We start from the raw sequence: 21,476 nt of genomic DNA, 5'->3' as shown, positions 1-21,476 counted from the left end.
AACTGGTTAACATTTCGAGTGTCTCTGCTATGAACAGTTTGGCGCAGTTTTAATTTAGATTTTAAATATAATGGTGTCTGTAATTTAATTAGTTTGTGTACAAAGGTAGCCAAATGCAGTCTACGGCGTTTATACATATTAAGCCACTTCAATTCTTTAAGCCAAGGTGAGATATGCTCCCCTCTATCCAGAGAACAAATAAAACGTACACATGAATTTTGAATCTTCTGTATTCTGGAAGAGGATTGCACGTCAAGACAAGGTCCATAGACAATGTCAGCATAGTTGGCATGGCTAAGAACCAAACTGTCACATAGGCTACGTTTCAATGCTTGACTCACAATATTTTTATTCCTATACAATCCCCTCAATGCTGTATAACTTTTCTGCACAATCGAATTGACATGATTTCGAAATCTCAAATCACAATCTAGAGCCAAACCCAAATTCTTGACAGTTTTTAGTGGATGGATTATTTCGTTATTCAGTTTAACAGATAATCCCTTTGCTAAGGGTACCCTACCAAAACAAATCATTTGAGTTTTGCCAAGATTCAACTGAAGACATGATTCAATGAGTATTTACTTATTTTCTCAAGAGCAGAATTAATATTATTGTAAACAGCTGCTGCATTTTCAGCAGTGTAAGTTGCATATATTTGCGTGTCATCGGCAAATTGATGCAGTTCGCAATCCACAACATTATTTTTCAAATCAGCGGTGTAAATAAGGAACAAGAGTGGTCCCAAAATGGAACCCTGAGGTACACCCCTAGAAAGCGGTAAAGCATCCGACTGAGCCTCATCGAGAACTACACACTGGCATCTATTAGACAAATAACTGCCAACCAATTCCACAACATTTTCCGAAAACCCGTAATAATGAAGCTTTGCCAGTAAAAGGTCATGCCCCAAGGTGTCAAATGCCTTAGTATAATCTAATAGAAGCAGACTTGCACCCTTACCTGTATCTAATTCTGTTAATATATCATCCAAAACTTTAGCTAAAACGGCAGAAGTACCATATTTACTCCTGAATCCTGACTGGCAATCAGGGATCAAATTATGTTTAGTTAAATGATTTAAAACTTGACTATATACCAACTTTTCCAATATCTTTGATAAAACTGGCAATTTACTTATAGGTCGAATGTCTTTTAAACTTGTAGGATTGGAGATTTTTGGCAAGGGCATGATCATTGCATTTCTCCAACTAATCGGAAAATAGCTATTATTTAAACAGCAATTGTAAATATGAGCAAGGTAGGGGGCAATATAAGGACAGCACAATTTAACCATTAATAGAGATATACCATCGCAGCCTGCTGCATTGGATTTAATGCTAGCAAGGGCATCAAGCAGATCTGCTTCATTAATGCTATTAAACTGAAATGTTTTCACGTGCGCTAATGTGTTATTATTGTAAAAGTTAACAGTAACAGGATCAGTCACACATTTCAGAGCCTCTATAGAGTCTACAAAATGGCGATTTATTGTGTTCACATCTTTAAGATTATCTGGAATTTCTTTAGTATTATTGCGCCTATGTACATTTAAGTTATTAAGTGCTTGCCATATTTCACGCTTACTGAGATTTTTTCGAGTATTTTCGAGATATTCATATTTACTTCTTCGCACTTCTTGTGTAAACTTATTTTTAGCTCTCTTATAAACTGCATAATCCTCCAGACTTAATGTTTTTTTATACCGACTAAAGGCACGGTTACGATCTTTTTTCAAAAGACGAAGTTCCGTACTAAACCATGGTGCTCTTGGTTTTGTCAACCTTACTCGTCGAAAGGGAGCATGTTTTTCAAAGAGACCCATTATATAATTAGTGAAAATATCAATTTTACTATCAATATCATTAGTATGAAATATTCTTTGCCAACTCAATCTACGCAAGTCATTATTAAACTCAGTCTCATCAAAATTCCGAAAATCTCTATAAGAATGAAATTTAATTTTTTCTTTACTTATGTTTATTCCTAGATTAAGGAATATCATTTGGTGATCTGTAATATCATGCATATTTACGTGGACAGGTGCGCCAGCAGACAAATTAATATTACTCATAGCTATTATATCAATAATATATTATTTATCTATAAATGCTAACTTGAGAACTAATGTCAAATATTATTAAGTATCACAGTTTCGGCAGAATGGCATCGTTAAATGAAACTGAACATATCGAAATTAATTAAATCAAATTGTTTAAGTGATATTTTCAAAAGTCAATAATTCGGAAACGGTTGGTATGAGGTCCATTGTGTGTATTTCGATTTTTGCTTAGAATTGAAGGAAGAACCGAAATATGCAATAATATACAGGGGGCTCCATTTAAAAAAATGAAACTTTGATGTGCCACGACTTTATGACCGACCCTGTATACTTAAATTTATTATCCGCTAATAGATATTTATAAACCCTATAACTTTTATATATAACTTTTTGCGGTGCCTCCTATATTTTACCTATTAATCGACCGTTTCCATACATAAAAGCGACCCTGTAGAAATAATAGTCTATTTACATTGATTTCATACACCTAAAGTAGGTACCTACTTACCCTTAATTTCATTTCAATTCTATCTATTTCACCCCCCATTAAATCAACAATATTTTCACCATGTTTCAACATGAACTCCTCCAACTGATCGATATTTTCTAGCTTTTTAATCTCCTAAAAAGATAATTTAAATTGTATGGTTTTAATAATAACAATAAAAAAATAGTTTTAATAGGTACCTCAAGTAATTCGTTTAAATCCTGCTTGTCTAAGTATGATCTGGTCAATTCTCTGCCATCAAAATCAAGCTCCGCTTTGTATCTGACCAAATAATTTCCCATATCGATTCCCTTCACGTCGTGAATTGCCCTGATCATTACATCTCTCTCTAATTCGCAATTAATTTTTTCCAAGTTTTCTTCAGGAATGGATCTTAAAATTTTTAAAAGCATTAATATATATTTTTAGTTCATTAAATGTAGGAATTAGTTTCAGGGAAAAGAACTGTAACACCGTGCTCGGTCAGCTTTGGCCGAATAAATGGCCTAAAAATCAGTTTTTCGCAAATATCTGCCGAAATATGCAATTTACAAAATTTTTCCTGGAATAGAAAATGAATCTTAGGTAATTACCTACAAAAATGGTCCTTATAATTTTTTACGTAGAATTAGTAGTTTTCGAGATATTCCATCTCGAAGACCCCTGAATTTTCTCTCCAAGTAGTGATGACGCTTTGGAACAGGTTCTGTTATCTGTTATGACTGTGCCGGTCAGGCCCTGTGCACAATTTTAGAGGCCATAAGTGGGCGTGCTATGTGCGCAATCTAGTAACCTAACTAGTGCCCCATTCCGAAAATTGGAACCACGAAAAACAATAAAGAAAAAACAAAGTTTATAATCTGTCTAATCTGTGGTTATGATAAAGGCGTCGACCTTTTTTATAGGCATGATAATTTTAGAAATAGGTATAAGGAATTCACTTTAAATTTTTTTGTTTTGGCTAATTCGTGCTAACGAATTATTATCTATAGCGTTACTTGGTGCAGTACACAACAATAATCATAATTAAGCAGGAATTGTTTTAACCGATCGCCGAAGAAGACTTAGTGCAAACAAATTAAAACAAATGTTATTTATAAACGTTAACAATTCCTTCCAAGATTCTTCGTGTTAATTTGTAATTAGACGTTATAATACTATTTTGCTTCTCGGTACTCTTTGAGCAAACCAAAATATTTTAGTCTATCTCTGTTATTATTTGTTTAGTTGTTTAATTTAGGGTATAAATATTTATAGGCCTGTTGAATTTTTATCAATTTATTTAAGCGGTCGCTTGGCGTTATATTATCGAGATTGAGTGCGAATGCATATAATGTATAGACGTAAAAAAACAAGACCCATTTTCCTTGGCCCAAAAATTTTCAGATTTTTACAAACTTATTCACATTATTTTCACTAATAATAGGTTATTTGTCAAGATTTTTTCTCTAATTAGACTCTAAGAACAACTGTTAAAAAATCTTGACAAATAAGCTATTATTAGTGAAAATATGAATAAGTTTGTAAAAATCTGAAAATTTTTGGGTTAAGGAATGTTTGCCCTGTTTTTATATTATCATAAAATATGACAAAATTCAAAAAGTTTCAAAAGTTCCAAAAGTCTATTAAATGAACTTTGGATCATCAAAAAATATTAAACTTTAGCCGAGTTATCATTTCACATTTTGTTCTATCAATCAATGATACGCCAGGGGCAAAGCACTATTTATTGTACAAGCACTTGGTAATACTGGTGTTTTTTTTGGTACTTTTGGTACTAATTTGGTATTTTTGGTACTAATTTGGTATTATTTGGTAATACACTGGTATTATTTGGTAATACACTGGTATTATTTGGTAATAAACTGGTTTTATTTGGTATTAAACTGGTATTAAATAGGTATTTTGTTGGACATCTGGCAACGGTGGATGTGGATTAGACGCACGAGGCGATGCGCGACGGCCGGGAAGCTGATTGCATCATTTCTAGTCCATTTGCATTGAAAATGAGTCGCCTTCGCGCTTTTTACACGATCAAAAATTTTTGGTGTTGACCTATTTTATATAAAGTATTTTAAAGTTTTTATATTTAGTGTCCAAGGTAAGTACCTACTTAACAATAAAATATACCTCGTAATATACATACTTAAGAATAATTACTTGTGTTTCGAGGTTAGGTTGCTGGCCTATTTGAAAAATAGGTTATTTTTACCCGATATTAATGGCCAAGCTTGCAATTTTTCAATGCATAAAAATGGGTTTTACGCAAAAACGGTACATAGCGTCATACGAAAAAATGTCAAGAAATTAAAGAACTCGCATCATGGAAACATGATATAGATCTCGTTAGAATTTCTTATTTTTCTTGTGCATATAATTATATTTTTAAGCTTATAAGTAACAAATTCTGCAAATAACAAAAAAAAACTTTTTATATCTAGTTTTTATTTTATAAATTTTTGAAGTATCGATTTTTGAAGTATCGTTAATGAAAAAAAAAACCGTTAAAGAACCGTTAAAATTATTTTTAAACGTGTCGTGACAGTAGCTTTATTCGAGTTCCCAAAAAGTACGGTTCTAGAACGGTTCAAAACACTGGCACAATATGGTTTTTTGCAACTTTTGACATGAATGATTGTCGTAATTAGACTGTGCGATTGTTTTAAACCGTTCTAGAACCGTACTTTTTTGGAACTTGAATTAAGCTTATATCTTTTTCTGACCTAATTATCGTAGTTTGACTTGCAGAGGCCATAAAGCTCCAAATATCTTAAATTCTTTAAATACTAAAAAGAATAATACTAATTCGGTATTTTTGGTTCTAATTTGGTATTTTTTTGGAAATAATTTGGTATTTTCGGTACATTTTTCCCGAAATTGGTATTTATTGTACACCATTTTTGGCAGCGGTTTGCCCCTCGATGATACGCTTATGAAATCTATCTTCGGAGCGTTAAGACTTGGAGATAAAATTCAGGGATCTTCCAAGCGGAATATCTCGAAAACTACTAATTCTATGTAAAAATGATAAGGATCATTTTTGTAGGTAATCATCTAAGCTTCATGTTTAGTTAAATGATTTAAAACTTGACTATATACCAACTTTTCCAATATCTTTGATAAAGCTGGCAATTTACTTATAGGTCGAATGTCTTTTAAACTTGTAGGATTGGAGATTTTTGGCAAGGGCATGATCATTGCATTTCTCCAACTAATCGGAAAATAGCTATTATTTAAACAGCAATTGTAAATATGAGCAAGGTAGGGGGCAATATAAGGACAGCACAATTTAACCATTAATAGTGATATACCATCGCAGCCTGCTGCATTGGATTTAATGCTAGCAAGGGCATCAAGCAGTTCTGCTTCATTAATGCTATTAAACTGAAATGTTTTCACGTGCGCTAATGTGTTTATTGTAAAAGTTAACAGTAACAGGATCAGTCACACATTTCAGAGCCTCTATAGAGTCTACAAAATGGCGATTTATTGTGTTCACATCTTTAAGATTATCTGGAATTTCTTTAGTATTATTGCGCCTATGTACATTTAAGTTATTAAGTGCTTGCCATATTTCACGCTTACTGAGATTTTTTCGAGTATTTTCGAGATATTCATATTTACTTCTTCGCACTTCTTGTGTAAACTTATTTTTAGCTCTCTTATAAACTGCATAATCCTCCAGACTTAATGTTGTTTATACCGACTAAAGGCACGGTTACGATCTTTTTTCAAAAGACGAAGTTCCGTACTAAACCATGGTGCTCTTGGTTTTGTCAACCTTACTCGTCGAAAGGGAGCATGTTTTTCAAAGAGACCCATTATACGTATTTTTTGGAAATAATTTGGTATTTTCGGTACTTTTTTCCCGAAATTGGTATTTATTGTACACCATTTTTGGCAGCGGTTTGCCCCTCGATGATACGCTTATGAAATCTATCTTCGGAGCGTTAAGACTTGGAGATAAAATTCAGGGATCTTCCAAGCGGAATATCTCGAAAACTACTAATTCTATGTAAAAATGATAAGGATCATTTTTGTAGGTAATCATCTAAGCTTCATTTTTTATTCCAAGAAAAATTTTGTAAATTGCATATTTTGGCAGATATTTCCAAAAAACTGATTTTTGGGCCATTTGGGGACTTTTTCGGCCCAAGCACAGTGTTATAATTTTCCCCCAAAAGGTACACAACGCCGAGACTTGAGTCATTTTGTGTCCTTATTTATTGGACTATTTTTGGAAATGATTAATTCAAATTATCCGAGTTTTACCAACCTGCCCACAAGTGCGGCTACATTAGTGTAAATGATAAAGGATGCCACTGAACCCAAGATGCAGCCAACTAGCAATGAACCTAAAGCATCAGGCACGGGATTGTTGGTCATGGATGAGATACCCATGCATCCCCCAGCCACTAGCACACCGACAACAGCTGCAAAATCTTCTAAAAGTACTACATTCACACTTGGATCTTGGCCTCTAAAAACTACATTCAAAATAATATAAGTGTGAAATTAGTTCAATAACAGAAACGAATCATTGTAACACACACATAGGTTATACCAAATAAACTTTTAGTCACGTGATTAAGCTTGACCGGTACTGTTTTGCCCACTTTTACATATTCCCTTTTAATCAAAATATATTATTACAAAAATAAATTAATTATAAATATATAAACAGTTATTATTTGTAGAATGTAGAATGAGTAAGAGGGGGGGTTAATCACTAATCTATTGTGCCTCCCTTCCTTGAGTCATCACACAATCTATAACCCATCATACACCTCTGTTGTAGAGGGGACAGGGTATTTCCCATCCTCCTCTGACAACAGTTCTTCCTCCGACGGTACACACCCTTCCACGGTTGGAGTTTGGCCCTCCGATCCGTGCCGCTCTTCACAGTAGACGAGCTTGCCTCCGGCTGAGGAACCCGTGAGGTGGAGGCTGGAGGATCTGTCTCCGTTTTCTCCACCTCTTTAACTTGGTCTCTGCAACTCCCAGTGGACGATATGCCAAGAACGTACAACTTTGACAAACATGTCAATGTAGTATTGAGCAATAAGAAGGATTGGAAGAGCGAAACGCTTGCCCAGCAGTTAAAAGACCATACCATAACTTGGTATAATGATGCTTCCAAAACCAATACGGGAACAGGGATCGGAGTGTTTGGGCCGAGAGCTAATTACTCCGAACCAATGGGCACTTACCCTAGTATCCTACACGCAGAAATCTACGCTATCGGGAGATGCGTACAACTTATCTTAGATAGGAACTATCGGAAACAAGAAATAACCATCTTGTCTGATAGTCAAGCAGCGTTAAAGGCGATCAACTCAGTATCAATCAATTCGAAATTGGTCAAAGAATGCATAGAGAAGCTGAATAAATTAGGCAAAGAAAACAAAGTCCTCCTACACTGGGTGCCTGCTCACCAAGGGATAGAAGGCAATGAAAAAGCAAATAATCTAGCTAGGAAAGCAGCGAACACTCCACTAACTGAACCAGAACCGTTCTGCTTTCCAAGTGGTAACCAACTCAAGGCGGAACTCAAGAACTTGGAAGATTCCATCCGCAACCTGGAATGGAAATTTTCCAATGGTCTAAGACACTCGAAGAAGTTTCTGAGGGCTTATGATGAAGAAAAATCACAGATCTTCCTGGGTCTGAGTAAGAACAATCTTCGGATTGTCACGGGGTTTTTAACAGGACACTGTCTCCTCAACGAACACCTCAGTAGATTGAAACTAAGAAGAAACGGCGAATGCAGATTCTGTGGGGAAGATGGGGAAACACCAGTACACCTCATCACTGAGTGCGCCGAGATGACAACCATTCGTGCCATGAATTTTGGTACGACTGATATTGGAGATGGAGAACTACCCTCTATAAAACCGTCCCAGATACTGGCTTTTGTCAAAGCCCTGGGACTGTATGATGAGTTATGATTCAAGAAAGGGGGACACAATGGATCTGTAAGGTCGAAGTGATTAACCCCCCTCCCACTCATTCTAAATTCTAAAAAAATTCTAACTTGGTCTCTCCTTAGACCTGATACCGGTGTTATCCCGTATCTATAATAGAGGATATGTCCCTCTTTCTCTGTTGCCTCCTTGGATTTGAGGTCAATTCCTATTGTGAGGACCTGACCATGACCCTCCTCCCTAGAGTTGATGACTCGCCAACTCGATGTCCTTTCATTGAAGTTCTGACTTTGGATAAGGCCCAACAGGTAGGTGGTGTCTTTCCCCTTGCTCTTCGGCAGAAAGACCGTTATGGCCGTCCCTTTACGGATGTATTCTCCCTTCACTGCAACCAGTTCCGACCCCTGCCAATTTTTAAGCTTAGGTGCGATTTCCACCAACCAATTCGCCGATTCTTGAAATACACAATCTATGAGGATCATGCCCACCCGAAAGTGTATCCCCGCAAAACGCAGCTGATCCACATTTTGTAGATCGTTGTGTTGCGATCCGATCGCCACTACTTCGTCCAGTATAGCCTCTTCTAGAGACGTTTGCTGGTCGGTGGTCAGAGCAACCTCTGGGAAATCCTTTGGCAGCACCGCCATTTTCATTGGTCCAGCAATAGCGGCAGTTATTATTTACATCAACAAAACTCGCCTCCTTAACAGCACTTAAACGGCCATTACTACCGCTTTCCCGTTCAAAATATAAAGGTTGCCATGAGTTTTTTTCAACGGCTATTAAGCTATCTTGTACACTTCGCACTAAAAGAGGTTCTAAAGCCGCGTCCAAGCTACTCGAACAAAATGTTCGCGAACATATATAATTAAACAGATACTAAGTGAAAATTGTGAGATAGGTAGATTTATAAGTTATAAAGTTTGTTTATTCTCATAAAGTGGTGGCCCATGGTAAAAACTTAATGTTAAAATGGAAAACAAAGTCCAAACCACTATCAAAAAATTCTTTATTCGTGACCGGTTTCGGCAATTCCAGCCATCATCCGACCTTAAAATTAGATATACATAATAAAAGTCATATAAATGTATAAAAGCAAATAAAAGATATACAATAAAACACAGATACAAAATTAATTAACAAATAAACACACTAACAAAATAAAAATTACCTTTTTCAAACCAGCTGTTCGTTTGACTTACATATATTTAAAATAAATTGCATAAATATTGGTAAGTCAAACAAACAGCTAGTTTGAAAAAAGGTAATTTTTAACTTGTTAGTATGTTTATTTGTTAATTAATTTTGTATCTGTCTTTTATTGTATATCTTTTGTTTGCTTTTATACATTTATATGGTGATAGAAAATGACATTCTAACTAGAATGATATATTATCTGTCAACTTTTGACATTTTCAAATTAATAGTTTTAACTCACTCTAGATTGAAATTTAAAATGCTATTTTTATTTAATTGGAATTGTCTAAAATTGACGTATGGTATGTCATTCTATTCAGAATGTCATTTTCTATCAAATAAAGTAAAAGGATACAATCTAAAAATACAAAGTTGCAGTCATTTCCGGTGAAACAGGAAGAGACCAAAGGAAGAAGAATACCGAAGGAGAATACGTCAATCAATCCCGATTTATGTCATATACTAACAAACCAAATTTCGTTGTATTATCTAAAAAAATGAAAAAGTAAAAAAGTGAGTCCCTTTTGAGAAACACCTGGTAGAATCGGCTGAAAATAAATGCAGGTTTTAAAAATACACTATAACGAATAATCTACCAAAAGACCCCTGTGACCCTCCGCCTGCTAAATATTGATTCTTCAACGACAAACCGGTTAATTTACTTAATAAAATGCTTGCACTCGAAATCCGGGCACTTGAAAAAACAGCGACTACCTAAACGCATCCTAGATCTATAGAGCAAACTGGTCATCGCATTCTTCCCCACACCTCAGTCCTCCGGACCGATGCGATGGGCTGTGGCGTCGTTTATGACCTGCTGCTACGAGTATATAATGTGAATTATATGTTCGCGAACGTTTTGTTCGAGTAGCTTGGACGCGGCTTAAGAAGAACGATGTTCGACTACAAAGTCTGCTAGTATTTTTTTTTAAAAGCTTAAAGTATCACAACACAATTCATTTAAACCAAAAACTGATAATACGAAAGTAAAATGTCAAGGTTCAGAAAATAAATAAATGAGGCAACTTGAATTTTTTTACTGCAGAGCTACTACCTGAATCCCCAGCACGAAATTTAAATTGCAGTTAGCCAGCCCGGCGCTGAATATCTCCATAGTTTGGTTTGGTTTGGTTTGATATCATATTTTGTTTTTGATGGTTTGGAATAAGAAGACTAAGAAGACTTTGGTTTTTGAAATAAGAAGACTAAGGAAGGAGCATAATGCTATCCATGTATTCATGCATGGTGGGCGGAAAAGCCACCATAAAAGCTCTCTAGGGTGGGGATCCTTGACAGTTCTGTTTGACGATTCATTTGACACATTTGAATTTGATTTGAAATTTTGTGGATTTGTCAGTTTTTACGGAGCTTATTTTATGTTATTTATTATTTATTCTACTACTGATAGTTGTATAGAGGTAGTAAATCTAGATAGAAATTGTGGCAGAACTTAAATTAACAGTGACACTATCGCGATTTATCGAAAAAGACTCTAAAATAGTTGGTTGTGTAGCGTGCGGTAGATCTCGGCAAAAATTGAGTGAAATAATGGAACAACTTTTCGCTAGTAAGTGGCTATATAATATACATACGTGTAGTAAACCGATCATTTATGAAATTCACTTAAATTAACTAAATTATATATTTTTCTTGCATTTTAGCTTTTATTTATTACTTGTCAAAGATCAGATGTCAAAGAATTTAGATACGTTAACTTGACTTACCTGCTTCAGTAGCGTATCGGATGTTTGTGGTAATAAATACTTATTATAACTTATCTATTTTTATTAGAGTTATATATTTTTAATAACTACTAACTAATAACAATTTTAATAACTACCAACATTTATTCACAACGTAAAATAAAACAACAAATTATTGAGTCTACCCCACGTCTACCCTACATCATAGTTTTACATTTTTTAAATAAAATTAGAACGACACTGATAAACCGGAATTTAAGTCGACCATATTTGAGGCCCATCGCGGTGTACCTAAGATTTTTGATATGCTCCTTCCTTAGTCTTCTTATTCAAAGGCAACAATGAATTTAAAAATTGGTCAAGTGCGAGTCGCACTCAAGCACGAAGCGTTCCGTACCATTCATTATCTATACAACATTAGACACTATATTATTATAATTTTTTTTCCGATTTAGCTGAAATTTTGAATGGGCGTATAAGTAATTTAAAAAAAATGAAGAAACACATTACTAAAAATTGTATTAATCAATAATAAATATGTAAAAAGTAAAAATATGTAAAAATAAAAAAAAACGATTAAAAAAAGTCGCCTTGAGTAGGATTCGAACCTGCCTTACTACGGATCCAACGTCATAGCAGCGTAAAGTCCTAACGCTTTAACCACGCGGCCACCGAGGACTTAAAAGATTCTATGTAAAATTCTTACTTAAAAGATAATGTTTAGTGAAAGCACTTTTTTATTTATAAACATTTATTTAATTCTGTTTTTAGTATTTGTTCTTATATTAGCGGCAACATAGATACATTATCTGTGAAAATTTCAACTGTCTAGCAATAACGGTTCAGAAGATAGACCTTTGTGACAGACGGACGGACAACGAAGTCTTAGTAATGTGGCGCCTACGCCATTGCCGCCTCCAACGGTATCAGGCCCGGAGGTTCGACGGCGTAAACAGCTACTCCAGCCTCGAGAAGTTTTCTCTTGCCGGTCATGAAGGCCAAGTCCACAGAGAAAAGAAGAACCGAGTGACAGTCCGCGCTCATGGTACAAAGAAAACAAGGTATGATCGATAGCGGCTCCAATTTCGTTAAGTTTGCGCATATCACCTGTGACGACATACGCCATACAAAAAAATATCCATATTGTTCAAATGTCACTAATAAAAAAAGACCTAAAATAGGGAAGAATTAGGACATAACCCCAAAAGTTATGTCAAATCATCGAGCTTAACATTTGAAAAATTATTTTCACATTTTGACACAATCAAATTTCACAGATGACAAAATCTGTTAGACAATTCGAAATTGGCGCGCAGAGCTTGCCGACCAATGGAGCCGTTTATCACCTGTGACGTAGTGACCAACCTGCGCAATATCATACCTTGTATTCTTTGTATCATGGTCCGCGCTGTCATCGGTCAACGAGGCCACTGAAGTCAGTCTCAGTCAGTCAGTCAAGATGGCCGCACGCTAGTCAGATTGTGCTCCTTCGTTTCTGTTAAATTTCGGTCCAATTTATATTAATGTTAAATAAAAGTTGTTAGAATACGCGCCGCATTTCAATACTACCGCCACTTTATCCCTAAAGTGGTGTCAATACGACCACGTCATCCCTAAAGTAATATGGTTCCCGTTTTTACCCTTTGGGTACGGAACCCTAAAAATCGCGCCCTCGATTACGTAACTAAAAGTATGATTGGTATCGCTTATAATAAATTGTGAATTTGCTTAAATTACTTACTATAATCTTTAACAGACATATTTATATCCCTTGCGCCCTTCCGTATGGAATTGAAAGCAACCAGCCATGTAGCGCCTTCTGACACGAGGGAGCCACCTAATATACAATAAGCCTGCAAAACACCACTGTATTATTTATTTTTTTAACCCTTGACAAAAACCTACCCAGAAAAAATCTTCTATTGGTGCTGGATGTAACAATCCAGATATTCCATGATATACAGATAAACCTGTGCCTACACAGAAGATCCCCACGCCAGATATAAGAGATGCTACATACTTCATGTTACTGTAGCCATATGGATGATAGGAATCTGCAATCTAAAACACAGTATAACCAATTATCAAAAAGTCCTTTACAAACATGTAAATATAAATTATTTGATGATATGAAATCAGATAAATTTGTAGGATTGACATGATTTAAATCAAGTGATGTTTAGCCGACCATACCAATAGGTAGGCCACGGGGGTGTCACTTGTATGGGAAAACAGGCAACAGTCAAATTTAAACGTGCCAGGACCAACGACAAAGAAAGCAACATCTGCCAGGCATTGGCTTTCTTTGTTACGCACATTGCTTAAATCATGATACCGCGGCCATTTTGCCAACAAAGAAGCTGGCCGGACTGTCCTGGCAAGTGATTTAAAACAATTTTGCTTTTTTACAATATTAAATTACCATTTGGATGTATTTAATGCGATTATTCAGTTAACTGGTAAGTCAGAAATTACACACAAATACTTTATTCGTAAATACAACTAAGATGTAAACGTATTTTTGTATTTTTAGATTTCAACTTTTGCAAAGACCCGCCGATAGAACTTGCCTGGCAGCGTACCTGTTTAACTAAACGTATTATTTCCTGATAATAATATCAAAACACGTAAGTATCTCTATAATTTATGATGAAAAATGATTTTGATTATGTTTTATATTATTTAAATACTTTCTAACCTCAAATAATAGCAAGATCCTTGTTTATATCGCACAGCCCGTTCAAAACTGTATTGTCTTCAAAAAATGTTTACAAAACAAACAATTATTACAAAAACAATGTCCTTTTAATCTGATTTATACCTCAGAAGGATGCCAGTAAAATTTTATTAAATCAACATTATATTATTTAGCCATTAATATGCAAAAAGGAGCATATTGCGTTAACTTAAATTTTCTTTTACTTCTCCTGACAATGTTCTCTATATTCTCTATTTTGAGTTAGTAAACTTTTGAACGGGATGTGCGATATATAAAATACATAATATATCCAAATGTATGATCTGATAAAAGTATTTTTTGATGCATTTTTTGGTTGTTTATGCACGTTGGCTTGGTTTATGTTTTATTCAGCTTATATTTATTTGGTATAACAGTTTTTGGTTTGGGAATGGCATGCATTGAGGCTAGATAGTGTTTCATTAGATCATTAAAGGAATTTAAATTAGCATATATTTTTTGTGATATTAGTGTGTTATCATGATACAGGTAGTTGTATCATAGTGCCTTATGCATGTTATTTACCTATTATATACTTATGTAATGTATTATCAGTAAATAGATGATAACATACTACTAAAATGTCTTTTTAATAGTATGTTTATCTTTCCAATTCACTAGTTATTTGCAAAATGTATTTTGAACTAATTTAAGTCATTAATTGATCATCTTTCATTGTTAAAAAAATATATATATATTTCAATATTATTGTAATATAAATCGCAGCTCTAACAAATAAATGATATTGTTTACTATAATAATGTGTAATTTATTTACTATGAATTTTCTCTGAAAATAATAAGTCTTTAATAATATCATTGATTTGCTGTGTAAAGTTAATAGACATATTTTTTAATACATTAAATTATATTAAAGTAATAAAAAATATGTTTATTAACTTTAAATAGTAAGTCAGTGATACTTATAAAAATATTTTTTTAAAAATTTCCCCTTTTTTAAGCCCCGCCCCTCCAATTCCCCTCAATTTAGCTAGTACTGCCACGCGACACCAGATGGCGTCTGTTTCCATTTTTTAACATGAAGTTAGCATTTCTTTAATGTACCTATTCTCTGAGGTAGGCTATTAATATCGGCAAAAAAAGTTTTTTTAATTTCACTCCAAATGAGTTATTTGGGTCATAAATAACCTAAATACAAAATATTTTCATGGTGTCTGTCTGTCTGTCCGTCTGTAACACGATAACTGAAAAACCGCTAAACCGATTTTAACCAAATTTGGCACAAAAATACTGTGGCACCCGAGAATCTGGCCATTAGTTTTTGGTGAGGGTGGGGGGATGGTAAGAGGGTATAGGAAGGGGTTAAAAGTTTAAAAAAAACGTAACTCCAAAATTACAGTAGCTAGCGAAACGCGGTTTTCAATTTAAGATTAGGAATAATATTTGCAAAAAAATTTGTAATAACATCAAAATCAGTCAGTCACAGGTCACAGTTTTTGATATAATTCCTTTACTTTGAAACTAAAAGAACTGCCTACCAACTTTTTATTAACATATTTTAGTATGGGCGGCTATACGTGTCTCCCGGCGCCAATTTTTTTTATTTTAATCATGCGATTCAAATAAAAAAGTAACTTTTTTAGAAGTTTATAATAAATCGAAAAATAACAGTAAAAGTTATAAAAATGTGTCCTAGAAAATTACTATAATTATATTTCAGGTTTCATAACAGATAACTAACAAATAACTCTATATCTAATCAATAAATAAAATGTCCCTCTTGCTATTGTAACTTTAAATCAGGGTTGGCAAATATCATGATATTTATATAAATATCAAATATCGGATATATACATATATGTATATCCGATATATATCATTGATATATGTATATCATGCCAACCCTGGTTTAAATACTTTTAATAAATCGAAAAATAATTGTAAATGTTATAAAACTATATAAAAAATGATTTGTATAAAATATTGGACCGATTTTTGAAGTAATTTCGTGTGAGTCCATTAGACCTTTAAATGGCAGGGATTTATTTTTAAATAAAAAAAATCTGATTTAAATAATAAAAGTTCATTTAAATAAAAAACTGATTCAAATAAAAAAATCTGATTTAACTAAAAAATAATATGACTTAAATAAAAAAAATTAAATAAAAATCCTGATTTAAATAAAAAATCTGATTTTTTTTAAAAAATCATGATTTTTGCCAACCTTGTAAATTTGTATACCAAAGTTAAATAAAAAAAATATATAACAATAATTATTTTGAAAAGTATCACCTTCTGAGCTTCCCCTAGGAGATGCAAGACCTTGTCGTTGGTGGGGAATCTCCTGGTCAGGTGCTGGGGGGAATCCCCTCTAGCACTTGGCTTGGCCTAAGAAGCATCTCACTCATCGTCTTGTCCCTGACTGTAGTGTCGTGGCCAGGGAATTGCACCAAGACATATAACGATACCGGGCGGGGCTACGGACAGCCTCAACCTTGGGGCACCGGGGGGCACCCCATTGTATTTACCCCTTACTTCTACATGCGGGGCTCTGTAGAAGTGGACCGACTGTCCCTAGCGACTCATAGGAACACTATGAGATCTGGTAATAATAGTAATAAAAACATCACCGGTGAAGCTGTGGGGAAACCCCTAGCGACACTGGGAACAGTAACAATGAAAGTCCCAAGGGGCCAAACCCAAAGAGAACTACAGGAGAGGTGGCTGACACTTGCGTGAGACCATCCTCCGCAAGTGGCATACAAGCTATCACCTCCTCCAAGGGTCGGGAGCCTACCTCCTACCTCTAAACCCAACAGGCGACACAAGCTACCGTTTCGTCTACCCGGCCTGGGTCGTAGCTCCTCGACTGTGAGGGACACGGGTCTCCGTAGGAAGTCCTGGGACTGTATGATGAGTTATAACTCAAGAAAGGGGGACACAATAGATCTCTAAGGTCGCAGAGATTAACCCCCTCCCACTTATTCTAATTCTAATCACCTTCTGAATGTTTTTGTCTTAATTTATATTATATGTTTTTGTCTTTTTTAATCTGATTAATAAGATAAATAAAAAAAAATCTAAATTAAATAAAAAAAATCATTTAACTAAAAAATATGAATTAAATAAAAAAAAAAATCAATAAAAAATCTACTAATGAGATTATGTAAATTTGTAATTTTTCACCTTGTAAATTTGTATAAAAAAGTTAAATAAAAAAACTATAAAAAAATCATTATTTTGAAAAGCATCACCTTCTGAATGTTTTTGTCTTTTTTAATCTGATTAATAAAATAAATAAAAAAATCTGAATTAAATAAAAAAAATCATTTAAAGAAAAAAATTTATTTAAATAATAAAAGTTAATTTAAATAAAAAAATCTGATTTAAACAAAAAAAAATCTGATTTAAATAACAAATAATATGTCTTAAATAAAAAAAAAATCTGATTTAAATAAAAATCCCGATTTATATAAAAAATCTGATTTGTAACCTTGTAAATTTGTATACAAAAGTTAAATAAAAAAACTATAAAAAAATCATTGTTTTGAAAAGCATCACCTTCTGAATGTTTTTGTCTTAATTTATGTTATATGTTTTTGTCTTTTTTAATCTGATTAATAAGATAAATAAAAAAATCTGAATTAAATAAAAAAAATCATTTAAAGAAAAAAATTTATTTAAATAATAAAAGTTAATTTAAATAAAAAAATCTGATTTAAACAAAAAAAAATCTGATTTAAATAACAAATAATATGTCTTAAATAAATAAAAAATCTGATTTGTAACCTTGTAAATTTGTATACAAAAGTTAAATAAAAAAACTATAAAAAATCATTATTTTGAAAAGCATCACCTTCTGAATGTTTTTGTCTTAATTTATGTTATATGTTTTTGTCTTTTTTAATCTGATTAATAAGATAAATAAAAAAATCTGAATTAAATAAAAAAAATCATTTAAAGAAAAAAAATTATTTAAATAATAAAAGTTAATTTAAATAAAAAATCTGATTTAAACAAAAAAAATCTGATTTAAATAAAAATAATATGATTTAAATAACATAATATGTCTTAAATAAAAAAAATCTGATTTAAATAAAAATCCCGATTTAAATAAAAAATCTGATTTGTAACCTTGTAAATTTGTATACAAAAGTTAAATAAAAAAACTATAAAAAAATCATTATTTTGAAAAGCATCACCTTCTGAATGTTTTTGTCTTAATTTATGTTATATGTTTTTGTCTTTTTTAATCTGATTAATAAGATAAATAAAAAAATCTGAATTAAATAAAAAAAAATCATTTAAAGAAAAAATCTTGTTTAAATAATAAAAGTTAATTTAAATAAAAAATCTGATTTAAACAAAAAAAATATGATTTAAATAAAAAAAATCTGATTTAAATAACAAATATGTCTTAAATAAAAAAAATCTGATTTAAATAAAAAATCTGATTTGTAACCTTGTAAATTTGTATACAAAAGTTAAATAAAAAAACTAAAAAAAAATCATTATTTTGAAAAGCATCACCTTCTGAATGTTTTTGTCTTAATTTATTTTATGTTTTTGTCTTTTTTAATCTGATTAATAAGATAAATAAAAAAATCTGAATTAAATAAAAAAAAATCAATAAAAGAAAAAATCTTATTTAAATAATAAAAGTTAATTTAAATAAAAAATCTGATTTAAACAAAAAAAAATATGATTTAAATAAAAAAAATCTGATTTAAATAACAAATAATATGTCTTAAATAAAAAAAATCTGATTTAAATAAAAATCCCGATTTAAATAAAAAATCTGATTTGTAACCTTGTAAATTTGTATACAAAAGTTAAATAAAAAAACTTAAAAAAAATCATTATTTTGAAAAGCATCACCTTCTGAATGTTTTTGTCTTAATTTATTTTATGTTTTTGTCTTTTTTAATCTGATTAATAAGATAAATAAAAAAATCTGAATTAAATAAAAAAAATCAATAAAAGAAAAAATCTTATTTAAATAATAAAAGTTAATTTAAATAAAAAATTTGATTTAAACAAAAAAAAAATCTGATTTAAATAAAAATCCTAATTTAAATAAAAAATCTTATTTTTTTTAAAATCATGGATTTTTACCAACCCTGTAAATTTGTATACAAAAGTTAAATAAAAAAACTTAAAAAAAATCATTATTTTGAAAAGCATCACCTTCTGAATGTTTTTGTCTTAATTTATTTTATGTTTTTGTCTTTTTTAATCTGATTAATAAGATAAATAAAAAAATCTGAATTAAATAAAAAAAAATCAATAAAAGAAAAAATCTTATTTAAATAATAAAAGTTAATTTAAATAAAAAATTTGATTTAAACAAAAAAAAAATCTGATTTAAATAAAAATCCTAATTTAAATAAAAAATCTGATTTTTTTTAAAATCATGGATTTTTGCCAACCCTGTAAATTTGTATACAAAAGTTAAATAAAAAAAATATAAAGAAATAATTATTTTGAAAAGCACCTTCTGAATGTTTTTGTCTTAATTTATCTACACTTTCATTGTTCCCTATAAGAGTTATACCCTGAATATCTTTTAATAATCCATAAATAAACATTATATAAACACTAATATTATTTACCTGAACGGACTTGTGAATACCATAAGCCAAAATCAACTGATTTATTGTGTCGGCCAAGGAATGTATGCATTCTGAGAACATACTATGAGATCCTGTATAAAGCCAGGCAAAAAATTTAAACAGGCAGTTAGTGCCATTGCTAAAACAAACTTAAAGATAACAAGCTCCCAAGATGAAATAGTTAAACTTACATAGCTACTGCCGTAAGTACTACTCTACCAGACCTACCCATCAAACCGGATTCAGTTTCTATGACATTTGCTGATTTTCCCAGTTCCCTCCTAAAGTCTCGAAGCCTTCTTTTGACAGTAAAAATATCTGGAAGATGTACATAATTCACCAATAAATAAATTCCACCACAATAAATAAATTCTAATATAGTTTTTCTCACATTACATTAAGTATTATTATTTCATTTTTCTTATTTATTCTTATATAAGTGTATGCTTTCGACTGATATAAAAATAAGTGCCAAAGTTGTGCCAAAGTGTGGGCCAAAAGTGCAAAAATTGTTATATCCGACAAGCACCCAACCCTGGGTTAAATGGATTAATATAAATGGACTTTATTTTGTTAAACTAGAAAAAGTAATGTGGGAAGCAATAAACTAACTTTGCTGATATTTTTTCTTTTCAATATCCCTCTTAATCAATTCCTTCTGTAGTTTTTCTTTGGAACCCCATACTTCCAAAGCTTTTGCTTCAACATCTTTTCTCCAATAGACTGTAATTGGAGGTTCTGACTCATAGGGCGATCTTCGTTTGGTCTTTGGTAAAGACTCTAAATCTGAAGGTTTCAGCAAAAAGTCCGACATTGCTTTTACAGGTGTAATAAAGTTTCGTTCTAACGACTGTGCTGAAAGATCCAATCTCATTCGTTTCTTCTGCTGAGGTTTAGCTACAAAGCACAGTTTGAAACTTAATTTTCTAAATAATAATACAACAAACCGTACATGATTGATCTTTAGCCTCTTCTTTCCTTTCTGTAACTGTTCCGATAAGTTTTTCCTTTATTTTGGTAGTAATTCTTTGTTTTTCAGGTTTTATATCGTTCAAGCTCTTCTCTTTGATTGTTTTCTCAGGAATTTCCCTTTCATCTTCTAGTTTTAAATTCGGGGCGATAACTTGAAGAATTGGCTGTTCCTTAATAGTTTTTCCTTCTTCCTTTTTATCAACTGTTGTTTTTGGTATAACAGGAGGTGGTAATTTATCATCCTTCAAGTTTAAATAGCTTTTGTGAAATGATTTCCGTAAAGTATGCTGTATTTTGGAAATTAATTTTTCATATTTTGTAGAATCGAAGGTAGATAAATGACGAAAACGTACTCCTAAAATATTTAAATATTATCGTAAGTAAAAATAATTTAACGTATAAAATTTGTCTACCTAATTGGCTGTACCTTTTCCTGGCAACATGATTAACTATAATTGTATTTAAATTAATACCACCTCTCCTTATCATATTAATAAATCTTTTTTCTTATTATTTATTTCTATTTACGCTAGAGAAAAACATAACCTATACACCACTAATAATGCTTAAAATCTTATTTTAAATCATATTCAATTCGATTATTAATTCTTCAAAAGAACTGAGAACAATTTTGTAACTAAAATTATTTAAGAAAAGTATAGAATTACTCTATATAGATACTTAAAAAAAAATCTCCAAAAAATTTCTTCCACAAACACTTTAGATCTGTCACTGTCACTGTCAAACAGAATAGACATGTCATATGTCAAAAATTTCTATGCTGCCATCTATTATTAAAGAAGCAAATGACTATCATTTTTA

The 21,476-nt window shown here is 32.0% G+C and overlaps 1 protein-coding gene across 1 annotated transcript in view; it reads right to left on the bottom strand.

The window, feature by feature from the left end:
- Nucleotides 1-21,394, bottom strand: part of LOC115891201 (zinc transporter 9) — a 25,589-nt gene extending 4,195 nt beyond the window's left edge. The window contains exons 1-10 of the mRNA XM_030911621.1: nt 21,068-21,394; nt 20,635-21,009; nt 20,295-20,579; nt 19,874-20,000; nt 19,683-19,821; nt 13,279-13,434; nt 13,115-13,226; nt 6,826-7,036; nt 2,750-2,942; nt 2,571-2,684 (exon numbers count right to left, since the gene is read on the bottom strand). Of these exons, the coding sequence (XP_030767481.1) occupies nt 2,571-2,684; nt 2,750-2,942; nt 6,826-7,036; nt 13,115-13,226; nt 13,279-13,434; nt 19,683-19,821; nt 19,874-20,000; nt 20,295-20,579; nt 20,635-21,009; nt 21,068-21,143 (1,788 nt within the window). The 5' untranslated portion in view covers nt 21,144-21,394. The remainder of the gene's footprint in view (nt 1-2,570; nt 2,685-2,749; nt 2,943-6,825; nt 7,037-13,114; nt 13,227-13,278; nt 13,435-19,682; nt 19,822-19,873; nt 20,001-20,294; nt 20,580-20,634; nt 21,010-21,067) is intronic.
- Between the last annotated feature and the right edge of the window lie 82 nt (nt 21,395-21,476).

The sequence above is a fragment of the Sitophilus oryzae genome, unplaced genomic scaffold (genome assembly GCF_002938485.1).
Source record: "Sitophilus oryzae breed Bouriz unplaced genomic scaffold, Soryzae_2.0 scaffold_980_pilon_pilon, whole genome shotgun sequence".
NCBI lineage: Eukaryota > Metazoa > Arthropoda > Insecta > Coleoptera > Curculionidae > Sitophilus > Sitophilus oryzae.
Note: the sequence above shows the minus strand (reverse complement) of the source record. Positions and strands in the feature narration are given on the sequence as shown.